The following is a 17,502-nucleotide window of genomic DNA, read 5'->3' as shown; positions in this document are numbered from 1 at the left end:
CTTGTTAGTGTAGTCGAGTAGAGGCTACGAATAACTGGAGCACCAGGTAATGTTCCCCTTCCATAAAGCTCTGCTTGCAGAAGGAAAAGTCCTAGCTACTGCACCAGCTAAAACTAGCTGTCCTAAAGCACATGGAGGGTAGTGCTTCCATTAGTGCTAGATTAACCACCGTTAGCTAAATTGCTAAGTACTTTCTTTTCTAAAAATCAAACTACTAACTGAAACAGTGATTTATTACTTCTCATCCACTTACTGTTAAGTGTTCAGTCTCTAAACTGACACCACCTCACTGAATAAGTCTTGGAATTCACAACCCTGACAGAACTTCTACAGAGTTGTACTCGGTGGTCTGTTTTGCCAATACAGTAAGGTTAATCCCCTGGACACCATTGATAAAAAGCTTTAGTTGACAGTATGATCCCAGGAAATCTCAGCTGCCAAATGACTCCTGAAAAAAGTTTACAGAGGTCTTAAAACATTTTTAGTAGGATATCATAACTTGCAGTTTAATGCATTCAACAGTTTGCATCAACTAAAAGGAAAGAGTACGGTATTGTTTACTGAACAGCCTGCTTGAGACTCTCATCCTCTCTCAAGAAGCTCTAAGCGCCCTTTTAGAAAGATGGACCCAAACTGTACAACTTTCTTTAAAGAGTTTGACTTTGGAGTAAATATTATCAATTCTTTTCAAGTAAAGTATTCCTCATAAAAAGCACTGCCTAGTCTCTAGCTAGAAAGAGAACTGCTGCCAGGATGGTATTTATCTTTACTCAGCTTAAAAGAGACAAGAATAATTTTCAAATCATCCACTGTCTTCCAGGTCAGGTTACTTTCGTTCTTACTTTTAGACGTGACTGTTTCTCCTTAGAAGCGGAGGTATTGAGAATAGGCCAAAGAAAGCCTACCTAGAATATGTATATTAATTGCCCGCATAGTAAGCTCAGCTAACTGGAAAGAGGAATTATCAAACCAGGATATATGAAGAAAACAGGAGTCAGAATTGAACGGGAATACAATAATAAATATAACATCTGCAAGAATTGTTGTTAAACTTGGTACAAATCTCTTTTTAGTCTGTCTATGTTGAACATTCTATACAAGCAAAAAGCAAATTACTAAATGAAATATATTTTTTCAGGAATAAGAAGGACCATAGGGTCGTTGCTTAAGTGACTATGTGAACAAAGTTAGTGGATCTTACCTGGGACAGAGAAACTAGTAATAGCAGCAGCACTTGTTAAAGGGAGCACTGGGTTTACAGTCAGTGTGGTAGCCGCACTACTCGTCACAAGGCTTGGTGTGGTGGCCACCTACAGGGAAATTGAAGGATACAGAATATTCAAGAATTCAGCTATAGGACACAAGCATGTTCACACAGTGGATATGAACTGTCATTAAACATTCTTCTATAACACGTTGACACAACGACTACTGGGTCCGAGGTAGGGAGAGAGGGTTTGCCTAAAGGCCAGGGACCACCGTTCATGCTCTCCCTACCAATACAGCTTCCACCAAAGAAACCAACGAGCCCCTACGAGACTAGCCCAACCTTTTGTGGGGGCCTTTCACACCTTATAATGTAGGTGTTCCTTCACCGAGGAAAAACTCTAGCTACTCTGTTCATTCATTACTATGGAGCCACACAAATGTGCGAAAAAACATTTACAGGATGGCCTCACACACCATCCAGGTGTCAGGCTCCAACATCTACCATCCCACGTTCGCCAAAGAATCCTCTAATGGCAAACAAGCCCATATTAGGGCTGTAGTTCAAGCATTAGCCGGTAGGGATTTTTATTGGACCTCCTTCCCTTTTCTTTTCTCCTTAGTTTCCTGCTATGCTTGAACTACAGCCTTAATATGGGCTCGGTTGCCATTAGCGGATTCTTTGGCTAACGTGGGATGGCCGATGATGAAGCCTGACACCTGGATGGTGTGTGAGACCATCCTGTAAATTTCCTCGCACAATTTGACACACAAATATATAGCCGATCTGACTGTTTCCATCAACAATTTGTAGTGTCATTAATAGAAGAAGGAATTACAATAAATCCTGTGACACTCAAATCTTGAAGCTGTGTCCATTTCTCTTCATAGCTATTACATTTATAGCTAATTCTTCTCAGTGTTGTTGGATTTTCTGAATAATTTTTTTAAAATTATATTACAGCACAATACAGGTTCATGCCTATATTTTATACATATCACTATAGTTCCATCTCACTACAGGCACTGTGCATCTATCAGGTAATATCAGGATTAGCAGGAGTCATTGATACATTAAGAAAAAAGACAAGTGAAATAAACATAGAAACAACAAGCCATGCTGCTAACATTAGTACCTAAAAGGACCGCCTTAGAAGGAAGTAGCCCTCCACAGTATAACCACCATGGGCCTCAGGATTCCACTTAGTCCGAGATCTGTGCTAAAAGGGAGCCACATCTTGTCCCCCTCCATGATCCCCCAAAGCCCCCATGTTCACCGATTCCTACCGCCAGTTCAACAATCTCTGGAAGAGGACAGGCTACGTCTCTGACAATGCAATCCTGTACATAACCAACCAGATGCTTCACTCACAGGCAGGGGAGCACTCCTGGGTCACATGTAACTCATCTAGCACGCCCTTCCAGTCTGCTGCAATTGCGTTCCTACCCAACCCTTATGCCTCCTCCAGATGCAGTGCCACTTCCTCAGCCTTACCCCATTTAAGTGTCACCATGCACCAGTGACCCAAGGTGGGCAGCCCAGGTGCTTTCCAGTTTATGGCATTTAACCTGTGCACCATAAACATCGCGAAGTCCAAGAAGAGATTTCCAGCAGTCCCCACTTTCCTACGGCTAAACATCAGGAAGAGACGGCTTGCTATGGTGTTAAGGTCAGCTATCCCAGTTAGGCCGACCAATGTATGTGTTACATCGCAAACACAAGGAGATGATGGACGGAGTGCTTAAACTTTTCAGACCCTCCCCTCCAGTCACAAATCTAGGTTGAATCCATCATCATTCTTTAGCTCACTTTGCCACCCCAGTTCAGAGACGGCTATATGCAAATCGGACTTGACCCTGTGTCTCATGGGAACAGTTCAGCATGAACTGCCAAGCCATGTCTTCCCTGGACCGGAAACAAGCATCCTGGGACTGGTTTCAGGCTAACAGACCTCATCAGCCAGGCTCACTTGAATCCAGAGGCAAAGTGAGCAAGGGACCCACGTCTGGCCATACCCGGCCAACTCAGGGCGAACAAAGCAAACACAAGGGGATGATGGACAGAGCGCCAAAACTTTTCAGACTCTCACCCGCAGTCACAGATCTGGGTTGAATCCATCATCGTTCTTTAGCTCACTTCCCCACTCCAGTTCGGACACAGCTATATACAAATCAGTCTTGACCCTGTGCCCCATGGAAATAGTCCAGACCGAACTGTTACATCGCACCACAAGTCCATAGCCACAGGACAAAGCCAGATCAGATGTGCCATGTCCGCATCTGTGGCCTGACACCATGGACAGTTGGAGGGAGAACCGAAAATACTGTTGAGTCTGGACGGGGTGAGATAAGTCATGAGTAATACATTGTGTTGGATATATTGGAATTTGGTATTGCGAGAAACAGGATGAGTGGGGCCCTGTCCCACTCATCCTGTGTCAATTTCCTGTCTATGTCCCTCTCCCATGTCCTGTGAAGTGGTAGAAAAGGATCTGGTGATCTGTGTGTGCTAGTGTTCGCATGAGCCACGTAATCAAGCAGCAGCTTTCAACTATGGTATACAATGTGTGCATCAAAAGGTGTTGCTCGGGTTCAGTGTTAGTGATGCGACACAGGCAGCAGAGTTCAACAACTAGTCTACCATGAGCCAGGAAGTGGCCCACCGGGAGATCATTATCAATGCGCAGTTGTACAAAGGGGATGAGCACGCCATCCTGGAGCGAGACGCCCAGAGTCTTAACACCGGTCTCCTCCCACATCTCCACGCCGCCCCTTCCGATCATATCTCTAAAGTGTTGGAAGGAATCCAGTTAAAATGAAGCATGTACTGGGGCATATTTGGCATGACTCACTGGCCTCTAAGGTGTGACACTCCCAGGAGGCTGTTGGTCCCCTGGGGAATCTCCCCCATGGTAGAAGATTCTTCATCACTAGGAGCTGTGCTTGATCCCCTGCAGGTGCACTCAGTTCCTCTACGAGTTGCCCTGCTAACCAGCAGGCAGGCCACTGCAACTGTGCCATCAGATAGAGTTTGAAGTTAGGAACCCCAAAGCACCCAGTCTCCACTGGTAGCTGCATCTTATACATCGCTCGGCTCCTGCCCTTATTCCAAAGGAAACCCCCTAACATGGCAAGCAAAGTGCTCCGAGGTAGTTTCACCGGAAGGTTATGAAAATAATACAACAGAAGGGGGAGCAAAACCATCTTCACTAGTGACACCCTGCCCTGTACTTTGAGCAGAAGGGTACTTCAGAACGGCAATTGGGAACGAAGGGAGGCAATGGGTCTTGTTAGATTGCCACCAACAAGATCGAGGACTATGATAGATGTTAATCCCCAAGCACCTTAATGTATGCCGCTCCCAGAGGAGTGGGTGCGTGCCCACTATAAATTGCTGCTGCAGGCATTCTGGATGTACCAGAAATATACAGGTCTTGGACCAGTTCACCCCAAGTCCTGAGGCATCCCGGAACTTCAATAGTGTATCTGTTATCCCTGTTATGCCCTCCTGATTAGCGCAAACATAGATCAGGATTTCATTGTAGGTAGCTAGCTCTGCATATACTATACCATAGTAAGGTATAGTGTGCACAGTCCAGTGGATCCCCAAAGGCTTATAAAGGTAAAATTAGATCATACCTTACTCTCTATTTGTGGTAGTGTGGGCGAGCAGTAAGGCTTTAGCAGAGAATAGTGGTAAGAATTTATTGTACACACTCAGGCAAGAAGGAAAACCCTACTTACCAGTATGCATTTGTTATTGGCATGTAGGGCTGCAGAGCCACACACTATTGCATAGATCGCCAACCAGTAGTGGGCCCGGATGATTACACTTTGTTGTTGTCTTGGAAGAGTCTTTGTCTGTTGGATGACTCCTCCTATAGATCGTAATGCGCATGGGAAACGACTCGATCTTCAGATTGTTTTTCGCCATTGGGAAATGATGGAGTTGTAGGAGTACAGAAAATGATGTCTATGTGTTGTGTAACTAATGAAGATATTACTGGAACAGATATAGGTAGCGGAGAGGCGGGTAGGCGTGTGTGGCTCTGCAACCCTACATGACAAGAACAGATGCATACTGGTAAGTAGCATTTACCGCTCGAGGTATATGGGCTGCAGACCACACACTTTTGCATTGATTGCATAGCAGTTTTTCTACCTTAGCAGCGACCACCAGTATCTGTTGCAGTAGTTTGAAATAGTCGGTACAATAGGGGGTGGTGATGGACGGAGCATCTGAACCAATCAAACACTCACACCCAGTCAAAAGATCTGGGTTTGATCCATCACCGTTCTTAGGCCCACTCTGCCACCCCAGTTCAGACATGGCTATATGCAAATCAGTCTGACCCTGTGCCTCATAGTTTGAAATAATGTCTTGAGTACAGCCTGGCCCACACTAGCTTGTTGTTTTGCATGCACATCTACACAGTAGTGTTTTGTAAATGTGTGCGGTGTAGACCATGTAGCTGCTTTACAGATATTATCAAGTGGTATATTTCCTAGGTATGCCATAGATGCCCCAATTTTACGAGTGGAATGAGCCCTAGGGGTAATGGATAAAGTGGTTTTGCTTTTCGGTAACAAATTTGAATGCACTTAACAATCCACCTCGCAATCCCAGATTTTGAAATGGGATTACCCTTATGTGGAGGAGAAAAAGACACAAACAATTGTTTTGTTTTACGAAATGGTTTTGCCCTATCAATGTAGTAAAGGAGCGCTCTTTTTACATCTAACGTATGTAAAACTCTTTCCGCAACGGTTTGTGGTAGAGAAAACAATACTGGCAACTCAATAGATTGTTTGAGGTGGGTTTGTTTTAAGAACCACTTTGTTGTGATTGAGCTGTATGAATGGTTCTTGAATTGTTAATGCCTGGATCTCACTTACCCTTCTGAGTGAGGTAATAGCAACTAAAAAAGCAACTTTCCATGTAAGGAACTGTAATTCACACTTATGCAATGGTTCAAACGGAGGACCCATAAGTCTGGTGAGAACAATATTAAAATTCCATACAGGGGAGGATGGTAATCTGGGTGGAATTATTCTTTTGAGTCCCTCCATAAACGCTTTGATGGCAGGTACTCTAAATAATTACAAATGTTGTCTGTTTTGAAGGTAGGCTGATTGAGGAGTAGGCTAAATTACATCTTTGTTGATGGAGCAGGTAGTATATGATGTTTTGGATGGAAACATCTAATGGGTAATGTTGTTATTTGTGCAATACACAACAAACCTTTTCCACTTGGCTGCATACAATGCTCTAGTGGTGGGGCGTATCGCTTCTTTTATGACATTCATGCAATCAGGCGGAAGATTGAGGTATCCAAATTCTAAGACCTCAGGAGCCAAATCGCTAGATTGAGCTGCATTGGGTCTGGATGCATGATCTCTCCATGGTTCTGTGTTAGTAGATGTGAAGAGAGTTTTAATTTTTGATGTGGTACTACTGAGAGCTCCAGTAGCGTGGTGTACCACGGTTGTCTTGCCCACGTTGGTGCTATGAGAATCAATGTGAGGGAATGTTGCTGTAACTTGCGTACCACTATCGGAATTAGTGGGAGAGGTGGAAAAGCGTACGCAAATTTGTTTGAACAACTCATCCATACCGCATTGCCTTTGGATAATGGGTGTGGATATCAGGCGGCGAAGCTTGGGCATTTGGAGTTACTGTGTGTGGGGAACAGATCGATTTCTGGTTGGCCCTACTTGTGAAAGAAAGGTTGAAGAACTTAATGATGAAGTTCCCACTCATGTATCTTTGTCTTTGACGACTTAACAGATCCGCAACTTGATTGTGAACACCTGGTAGCTGTTCTGCTAACAGAAATATTTTTTGAGGAATGGCCCACCTCCATATGCTCTGCACCAGCCGAGAGAGCTGTAAGGAGTGTGTTCCTCCCTGTTTTTGGATGTAATACATAGCTGTCATATTGTCGGTACCGACTAGTACAGCCTTGCTTGATAGGTAATGTTGAAACGATTTTAGAGCTAGAAAAATTGCTAGGAACTCTAGATGATTTATGTGGAGTAGCTTTTGTTGTGGTGTTCATGTACCCTGTACTGTGTGTTCTTCCAAATGCGCTCCCCATCCCGTGAGAGATGCGTTTGTGGTTAGCGCCACTTGTGGAACAGGATCTATGAACGGCCGGCCCCTTGGAAAGGTTTTTGATGTTCCACCACTGCAGAGAGCGATGTGTCCGGTCGTCCACAATCACCAGATCTGTAATTTGTTGCGGAGCCTGATTCCCATGACTTGCTAGGCACTCTTGTATGGGGCGCATTTGCAGTCTTGCGTGTGGTACTATGAAAATGAAAGATGCCATCATTCCAATTAGTTGCATGATCACTCGAGTTGGTAGTGAGTGTTGCTGGAATTTTTGTATGAGAGCTTGCATACTTTGTATCCTTGTTGGATAGGGGGAGGCAATTGCTTTGGAGGTATCTATTGTGGCACCTAGATACTGTTTAGACGGAGACGATTGGCGATGTGACTTCTTTTGATTTACTGTGAATCCTAGCTTGTGTAACAGGCAGATGGTCTGATGCGTGTGCTGTACAGATTGGTGGTATGACTTGGATTTTATTAGCCAGTCATTCAGGTATGGGAAGACATGAATGTTTTTCCTTCTTAAGTGTGCTGCTACTACTGCTAGACACTTCGTGAAAACTCAAGGTGCTGTAGTTACTCCGAAAGGGGGTACTTTGAATTGGTAATGTTGACCTTCTAGTACGAATCGAAGGTACTTTCTGTGAGATTGATGGATAGGAATGTGGAAGTAGGCGTCTTTGAGATCTAATGTGGCAAGGAAGTCGCCTTGTTTTAACAGTGGCAGAACCCGCTGTAATGTGACCATATGGAAGTGGTCGGATTGTATGTAAAGGTTTAGAGGCCTTAGATCTAGTATAGGTCTGAGGGAACCGTCCTTTTGGGTATGAGAAAGTAAAGAGAGTAAACTCCTGTGTTTTGGGACTGGTTCTATTGCATTCTTTTGCAGTAGAGATGCAACTTCCTATTTTAGGAGTGTGAGATGCTCCTGTGACATTGTATGGGTGGTATTAATGGGGGAGTGGAAGTGAGCTCCGGGCAATAACCTGACTGAACTATTTGTTTTACCCACCTATCTGTGGTGATGGAGTTCCAGACAGGTAGGAACTGTTGTAATCTCCCCCTGACAGGAGTAGAATGGTCTGGGGGGATGGGAGGGAAGTCACTGTTTGGGAGTAGAGGCATTGCGGTTGTTGTTGCCTCTGACTCTATCCTTATTGTTGTTACCTCTCTATCCTTCTCTGTAATACCCTCTACTGGGCGAGGTTTGGGTGGGCGCTTTAAAAGAAGAGGAGGTGTCCGTTTGAAACCCTTTGGAGGTGCCCCTGTAAGAGGAGCGGCGAAAGGACGCTCGATGGGGAAGGAAAGAAATCGTCTTCCACTGGATCTGTATGCAAGTCCACTCCATGAAAAGTGTCTGTTCTATGAATGAGCTGTGTAAACCCAATAGTGTCATCTGGGGGAGATGGTCTAGAAGGGTATGCGTCATCTTGTGGCAGATCTGGTACATCTGGTGCATTATAGTCTTCACAGGGATCATCTGATAGCCCAGGAATATTGTCTGGGTCATCTGTGTCATCAGTCTATGTGTTGCTCACTTTCTACCTCATGTGAATAATTGTCTTCATCATCATCATCCTGTGGTATAGGGCTATGTGTGATGGATGGTGAGTGTGCAGGAGAAATATCTATTGGTATTTCTAGCAATGGTGAAGGAATTCTTATGGGGGAAGTTTGAGCATGCTTTTTAAGAGGAACTGGAGGTGGTTAAGGGAGAGTCCATTTTCCTTTTTTCAGGCACTGTAATTACGTGACCAGTCTTTGGATTAATTTGAAGTCTTTTGCTTTGGATCTGGGTGGAAAAGCTCTTCTGCACAAATATCCTTTTTTGGTGCCGATTTATCCTGCTTGGGACCGAAATGCTTAGGTTTTACAGTGTCTATTGTCTTTGGAGCAGATTTTGGCTTCGGTTCCGAAGACTTGATGTCATGTTTCTTTCTCAGATCAGAGCTTTATGGATCCGGAATTACTGGTCCCGAAGCAAGTTTGGAATCATTGACCTTCGGAGCCGAAGTGTGTTTCGGTGCCGAAGCAGGCTTCGGGTCGACTTTTTTCGGAACAGGAATGGTCTTTGGTTCGATAGACTTGGGAACCTCTCTCGGTGCTGAGCTTGTTTTTGGCTCGACCAGTTTCGGTACCGAGAGCTGCTTCAGTGCCAGGGTTAGTTTCGGTTTGAGGACCTTTTGCTTGTTGGGACCGACAGAGTGACTTGAGCTCGGGTTGACTGGATGCTTTTTTGGATACTTTGTTGTCGAGCCAGAGGGCGGGGCGTCGAAAGGTTTTGGTTGGTGTGCACCTGGACCCAGAAGTGGAGGTGGACCCGAAGCCTGTTCCGGTATTGGGGGGTGAACAGGGTCGACATTTGTACTCACAACCTGTTGACCAGCTGGTAGAAGATCGTCGTCTTCTGATTGTTCCTCGGCTCCGGAAGCTGAATCCTCTGCTTCGGAATCAGTGTCGACATGCTGTTGTTCTTCAGGCTCTATTTCGATCGGAGCCTCGTCTATGATGAGGTCTGGTGTTGATGAAGAGGACTGCGCCATGACTCTTCGAGCACTACGGTCTCCGATGGTTTTCTTGGACCGGAACGACGGGCAGGCCTCGCAATCTCGACTCTTGTGCTTCGAGGACAAGCACAGATTGCAAACCTCATGAAGATCAGTGTGAGGAAATTTGTGTCCACACTGAGGGCACTTCTTGAAGGGTGTTCGTTCCATGAGCCAAAGGCCCAATGGCGCAGTTGGGCCCAACGGCCCAGACGAACGCTGGAATGGAGAAGCGCAAGCCCTTCTTCGATGCGGGTAACTGGAATTACTGTAGAAGACGATACCAATGGTATGATGTAGGACTGGAAGTCGAAAAGAGATCGGTAACGGGACGATCAATAAACACATCCGAGCCCGATGGCGGAAAAAAACAATCTGAAGATGGAGTCGATGCCCATGCGCACTACGATCTATAGGAGGAGTCACCCAACGGACAAAGACTCTTGCAAGACAACAACAAAGTGTAATCATCAGGGCCCACCACCAGATGGCTATCTATGCAATAGTGTGTGGTCTGCAGCTCATATGCTTCGAACATTATGTCACACACTCAAAGACTGAACTCAGACCAATTGTTTGTACAAAAAATATTTTAGTTGTATTTTATTTTTAGAATCAAGCAGGACTTGGTACAGGTAAATAGAATTGTACTTTTCAAGACAGGTTTGTAAAATATTTCAAAACAGTAAGCATTTGTAATTTCATGGAGATTACTTTTCAGCGTACTTTTTTACTACTTTTTCTACTCAGTGTGATATGTTTAGATATACTGTCACATTTCCTAGATAAACATAGGTAAAGCAGTTTTTCATTAAAACACAGATGCTTAGGTTACCTTACATATTCAATTCCACACTTCAATTTCAGAGAAAAACAGTCAATGCAATCCTAAAGTGAAAAATTAGGTTATCAGTTTGCAGGTAAGCAATCGGTCTTTGGGGTTGAGTTTCTGGGGCTAGAACAAGGGTTACCCCAGGGTCAAGGATTCACTCAAAAAGCACCCTTCGACGCACTAGGGCGGCCTGGAGCAGAATTCTGAGGCCCAATGTTAGCCTAGTGGATTGTGGGGTCGTTGGTTGGTGGCTGCTTTCGGTCAAGCAACAGGGTTGCGGGAGCAAAGCTCCGAGGGTTAAGCTCAGGGCAAAAGGGGATCCAAGTTAGCACACAAGGTGCACCCACAGTGGCACAGGGTTGGCCGGGTGCAGAGTGCTGATCTGGCGTCAGGTGCACTGTTCTCAATGGAAGTTGTGGTGAATTTTGGCTGCAGGCTCGGTCCAGAAAGTCTTTCGGGAGGAACTAACAGCTGGGCAGGTAAGTTGGAGGGCTCGGGGACGTAGGTGCACCTCAGGTCCTCCTATCCTGGGCGCAGGGCGGCTGGATACAGGGGTGTCTTTTGAGGTCAGGTATCACCTTGCAGGTCCACTCGCGGTTTGGAGGGTTTCAGTGCAGAGGCTGCAGGCAAAGTCTGCGAGTGCTGGAGGGGTCAGACTCTGGATTGCTGGGACCGGAGGGCCACTCGGGCCGTATGGTTGCAGGCATGGCACACAGGAATGTGTGCCATGCCAAGTCTTCAACTTTCTCTGCACCAAAACATGCAGCCTGCAATGGCAGTGTGTGTGTGTGTAAAGGTACATGGCCTCTAAGGGTGGCACAATATGTGCTGCAGCTCTTGGGAGGCCTTCAATGTCACAATGCCCTTGGAACCCATGGTACAATTTACAAGGGACTTACATGTGGCCAGAGGGCTGCGTAAGAAAGTGGATATATATATATATATATATATATATATATATACATATATATACATATATATACATACATATATATATATATATATATATATATATATATATATATATATATATATATATATATATATATTCATATATTCTCGCTCCGTTGCACCAAAATCCGGGTCACTCGCAGGCGGGTGCCTCTCGTGGCGGCGCCCCACGTAATGAATCTCAGCTCAAGTTTCTTTCAAATCAAGGAAAGAAATTACGGCACTCACAGGGAAAGTGTTCAGTATGTTTTTACTTGCTCAGCAGACAAACGCGTTTCGGTATTCCTTCGTCAGTGTCTACCATTGACACGGAAGGAAGCGTGTTTAAAAGGTTTACATCGTATTTGTGCATGCACATAGAAAGAGGACTGACGTTATACCTCCGTGAGAAACGCTCTTTACATAGTAAATTACTTTTTACATCAACATTTCAGGATTCACAATCATAAAGGCATATGAATTCCGTTTCAAATATTAAGGCACATTGTATTTTGTGATTTACCAACATTTTAGCATACAAGTGTAAAATATTTTTGCCTTTGTTGTGTGGTGTGGGTTATTTAGCCGTGGATCGGCATTGCTCACGGGGTATACTGGATCTCGTTTTTACAGAGTTTAAGCTTTACCCAGATGGGAGGACAATTCTTCATTTCTATTCAATCCCAGGGGGGCCTTAGTCTGAAGGTCAATTATGTAGCGGGATTCTAGTCTTCTTAATTTCCGCAGCCTGTCTCCACCCCTTGGGTCTGCTGGTATATGATCTAGTGCAAAAAATTGTAACAGTTCCCTATTGCTGTTGTGTTTGAGAGCAAAGTGTTTAGCTACGGGGTAGTTAAAATCTTTATTCATGATTGCACGTTGGTGCTCCAATACCCGCAACTTGACATTTTTCACTGTGCTGCCTATGTACTTTAATCCGCATGGGCACAATAGGCAGTAAATAACATATGTGGTGTTACAGGTGAGAAACTTGGATATTTTCCTACTGTGTCCTGACCCAGGTATTTCAAAAGTTGTTCTTCTCTTGCTTTTCTCACAGGCTTTGCATTTGCCGCAAGGGTAAAAGCCCGGCATATCTTTGATTCTGCCCGTCACTGTAGTTTTTTCAGGTAAGTGGCTGTGTACAATTTTGTCCCTGATGGATCTTCCTTTCCTGAAAGTTATCAAGGGAAAAGTTGGAACCTCTTTTCCAATAACCTGATCCGTTTTCAGGATATGCCAACTCCTCTTCAGGATGGTTCTCAGATGATTGGAATCTTCTGAGAAGGTAGTTATAAACCTAAATTTTCCATCATTTTCTGATTTCCTAGTTTGTTCTTTTAGGAGTTGGTTTCAAGGGATTCGTTCAACTCTTTTCAGAGTGTTATCTAGAAGGATATTATCATATCCTCTAGCTTGGAATCTGATAATGCTTTCTTTTGCAGCTTTTGCAAAGTCTGTTTCTTTGGAACAATTTCTCTTGATCCTAAGAAGTTCTCCGTAAGGGATACTTCTAACTAGGGTCGGGGGATGGCTGCTCCCGGCATGTAAAACCGAATTGCCAGCTGTTATTTTTCTAAACAGTTCAGTCTCAATTGTCTCACCTTTCAAATTGACTCTTAGGTCCAAATAGTTCACAGTGGATGCATTGATGTCTGCAGTGAAATTTAAGTTCAAGTTGTTGCAATTTAAAAAAGCTACAAACTCTTCTGCTGAAGTTACAGATCCCTCCCATACTAGGAAAAGGTCGTCGATATACCTATACCAGACTTTCAAATTTTCAGCCCATTTTTGGAACTCAGGGCTTTGGGTCACCTGCTCCTCCCACCAGCCCACGAATAAATTCGCGTAGCTGGGGGCGAAGCAGGTTCCCATCGCCGTCCCAGTGACCTGTCTATACATTTGTCCTTGGAACAAAAAGATGTTATTAAAGAGACAGTATTCAATGAATTCCAGCAGCATTTGACTGTGTTTGCTGAACTTCATGGGTCTCTTGTCGAGATAGTATTTCATTGCAAGTAATCCCTGGTTATGATCAATACTCGTGTACAGACTAGTAATGTCCATAGTTATTAAAATACACGAGGGGTTACACTTTACATTTTCAATCTTATTCACAAAGTCTTTAGTGTCTCTAATATAAGATTTAAGGTGGAGGACACTCTGAAAAAGAAAATGGTCAATGAAAATAGACATGTTCTCAGATACACTTCCTATGGAGGAGACTATAGGTCTGCCAGGAGGGTTCCTGCTATCTTTATGTATCTTGGGCAACTGGTAAAAGGTTAGCACAGTTGGATTGTTATTTTTCAAAAAGAAATACTCATCGGTGTCCAACATGTCGTTGCTATGCCACTTATTGATAAGTGATTGAAATTTAGCAATGCTTTCTTCATATGTCTTTCTAGAGGTTTTTTCATATGATGTTGGATCTTCCAATTGTCTCAATGCTTCTTGGCAATATTGTAATCTTGACATGACTACGATGTTTCCACCTTTATCAGATGGCTTGCAGATGATATCTGGGTCATTGTCAATGGTTTTGAGGATCTCTCTTTGTTCCTTCGTCATATTTGGTGTTTTTCGTTTCATTGATCTTTGTTGTGCTCTGAATTTTACTAAGTCCTTTATGACCGCCTCCGAGAAGGTATCAATGGCATCATAAGGCATGATTGGTACGAATGTTGAGGAAGGTCTGAAATTTGTTGTTGGTGCCTCTTGTTCGACACCAATCCTTCTGGTTCGTTGGGTGATTGAATCCATATTTTCTAGTTCACCACTTTCCTCTGTCCTTAGTTCTTCCAGGATCTCCCAGGTTGTGATATCGTTTGTGGTTAGGATATCAGTCTCTCTCGTTCTTAGTTGTCTTGTTTCTTTAGATGATGGTTTTAGTTTGAAGTATTTGTGTAATTTCATTTTTCGCACAAAGGTGAACAAATCGATTCTTGTTTGCGTGAATTCGAGTCTCTCGTTGGGGCAGAATGACAAGCCCAATTGTAAGGTTTTTTCTTCCAATGGTGTTAAAATCCTGTCGGTCAGATTTACAATGGTTAAGCTGTCCTGGCTTTCTACCATTTTGCTCCCCTTTTGCTTCTCGTGACTCTCGGCGTGAAGTTGCCTTGGTTTCTGCCTCTGCCTCTGCCTCGGCCCCTTCCAGCCCCCTCTTCGGGTTCTTCTGTTGCTTCCGGGGGTCTGCTTTTTCCTCCCCTCAGCCACGTTGACCGGACTAGGTCGTACTCCATGCGAAAAGGGGTCTTCTCTTCTGCGGTGCCTGCCAGTTCGTCCCCCGATTGTTCATTTTCGGTGACTTCTGATTCGGAGGTTTCAACTCTTGGTTGGGACGCGCGGGCAGCTCTTTTCTTCATTTCTCTCCGTGGGGCATCAAATTTTTTTGCGAATGTTAAAATCCTGCCTTGGGAGTAGTCTCTCTCGAATTTTTCTTGTTTCCTTTGGCGAATCTTCAATTCGTATTTTTCAAGTCGTTTTCTCATTTCAGATCTCAGCTCTTCTTTCCTTTGGGTATTCGTATCATTATTAATCTCATCTTCCAATGCCTTGATTTCGTTAATCGCCTTCTCTCTGTCGCTCCATGCGAATCGTATTAGCAGTTTTAACATCCCTTGACTGGATAGGGCTGTGTGTTCTGCCCATAATTCCAACAGTCGGGGATCAGGGTTTTCATATGCCGGGACCGTGTAAATTCTAAGGCCTCTTGGCACTCTGTTTACATCCACGTAGCTTTGTAGGGAGGTGGCTTCCCACCATTTTCTAGTCTCTCTTTCACGCAATCTTTCCAGTTTGATAAACAGACTTGTCAGTGTGTCTTTGTCATTCTGATTCGTCTTCCCATCGGGTTTTGCACTCTCTGTCTCTTTCTGGCGTTTTTGGAACATGCCACTCGCCGCTTCCTGCCGAGCCTTGTCACCAAACATCTCATCCTCCATAGTTTGGTATTTTACTGTACACACTTTCCCTTCGCCTTGCGTCTCACCATAAACATTCAGCACTCCTACACGCACACGATCTTACCCGGTCGCGAAGCCTCGCTGTGTCGGGTTTCTTCTTGCGTGGTCTTCGGTATTGCTTGCTTATGTGAGCGCGGTGCCCCGTATTCGTATTCTCGCTCCGTTGCACCAAAATCCGGGTCACTCGCAGGCGGGTGCCTCTCGTGGCGGCGCCCCACGTAATGAATCTCAGCTCAAGTTTCTTTCAAATCAAGGAAAGAAATTACGGCACTCACAGGGAAAGTGTTCAGTATGTTTTTACTTGCTCAGCAGACAAACGCGTTTCGGTATTCCTTCGTCAGTGAGAAACGCTCTTTACATAGTAAATTACTTTTTTGCCTTTGTTGGCAAAAATATTTTACACTTGTATGCTAAAATGTTGGTAAATCACAAAATACAATGTGCCTTAATATTTGAAACGGAATTCATATGCCTTTATGATTGTGAATCCTGAAATGTTGATGTAAAAAGTAATTTACTATGTAAAGAGCGTTTCTCACGGAGGTATAACGTCAGTCCTCTTTCTATGTGCATGCACAAATACGATGTAAACCTTTTAAACACGCTTCCTTCCGTGTCAATGGTAGACACTGACGAAGGAATACCGAAACGCGTTTGTCTGCTGAGCAAGTAAAAACATACTGAACACTTTCCCTGTGAGTGCCGTAATTTCTTTCCTTGATTTGAAAGAAACTTGAGCTGAGAGATATATATATATATATATATATATATTGGACCAAAGTAAGGAACAGTGTGTATAGGGTCCCCAATCTCCAGAGGTATAACAGAGGTAAAAGTCAGGTATGACCTTAACCTCTAAAGTGGTAGCTTGGTCGAGCAGTAAGGCAGTGCCAGAGGACAGTGTAAAGCATTTGTTGTACACACTCAGTCAGCAAAAGGTTTCACACGCTCAAGAACTGAACTCTAGGCCAATTGTTTTTATATCAAAAGATATAGCTATTTTATTTCTAGAAACAACAGATATTAAAATATACTTTGCTCAATATGAGTGACTTTATGTAAATGCTTTGCAGAAAGGCAATAGAAAGTACAATAGCTACAGTGGTTGCAATAGGCAACACAATTATAAACACAATTTAGCATTGAGCTCAATGGGTTTTTCTACATAATGAATAGTTTCTTACCGGTCGGTGTAGTTTTGCATCTTTCTGGATTCACTATGTGTGCATATTCCGCCATCTAGTGGTTGGAGTTCGGAAAGTGCTTTGTTTTATTTAATTTTTTTGCTGTGGGAGGTTGCGAAACCTGATCCCTCCGGTGAGGCTACAACCCCCATCGTGTGTGCAGGCTCTCAGATTATTTTTTTCTCCGTCTGCCTTGCGATTTTGTCTCATTGCTTAATAAGTCTACTATATATATTGCCTAAGGGGCTGAGAGTGCAGGGACACTTGTCGATTTTCAAAATGGTGACTTCTTTATAAATATTATATACATATTGACATGTACACACCTGCCTTTTTCCTTCTTTTGTTGCATGTATGTAATATATATATATATATATATATATATATATATATATATATATATATATATATATATATATATATATATATATAGTTGAAGAGGCCTTTTTGAGAGCCAGTAAAGTAGAACATTCGGCTTTGCTGGTTCCCAAAATTAAGTCTATGCCTATGAATGAGAAGATTAGATTTATCTCCACCTTTCACTCTAATTCCTGGCAAGTCCTCAAAAGCCTGGCGAAACACTGGAATGTACTTAGAAGTGAGCCAACATTGACAGAAGTCTTGGGGGGATACCCCCAATATGACATATCGTAAGGCAGATTCACTCAGGGACAAGCTGAGCAAAAATGAGGTCAGTACCATTATTTGCAGACACAATGATATC

At 43.7% G+C, this 17,502-nt stretch overlaps 1 protein-coding gene across 17 annotated transcripts in view; it reads right to left on the bottom strand.

The window, feature by feature from the left end:
- Nucleotides 1–17,502, bottom strand: part of POU2F1 (POU class 2 homeobox 1) — a 693,535-nt gene that overhangs the window by 43,925 nt on the left and 632,108 nt on the right. For all 17 annotated transcript variants that reach the window (XM_086935563.1, XM_086935552.1, XM_086935555.1 and 14 more), the window contains one exon: nucleotides 1,202–1,310. In XM_086935563.1, the coding sequence (XP_086791689.1) occupies nucleotides 1,202–1,310 (109 nt within the window). The remainder of the gene's footprint in view (nucleotides 1–1,201; nucleotides 1,311–17,502) is intronic.

This window comes from Lissotriton vulgaris, chromosome 8 (genome assembly GCF_964263255.1).
Source record: "Lissotriton vulgaris chromosome 8, aLisVul1.2, whole genome shotgun sequence".
In the NCBI taxonomy this organism is placed as follows: Eukaryota; Metazoa; Chordata; class Amphibia; order Caudata; family Salamandridae; genus Lissotriton; species Lissotriton vulgaris.
This window is presented reverse-complemented; position numbering and strand designations above follow the sequence as displayed.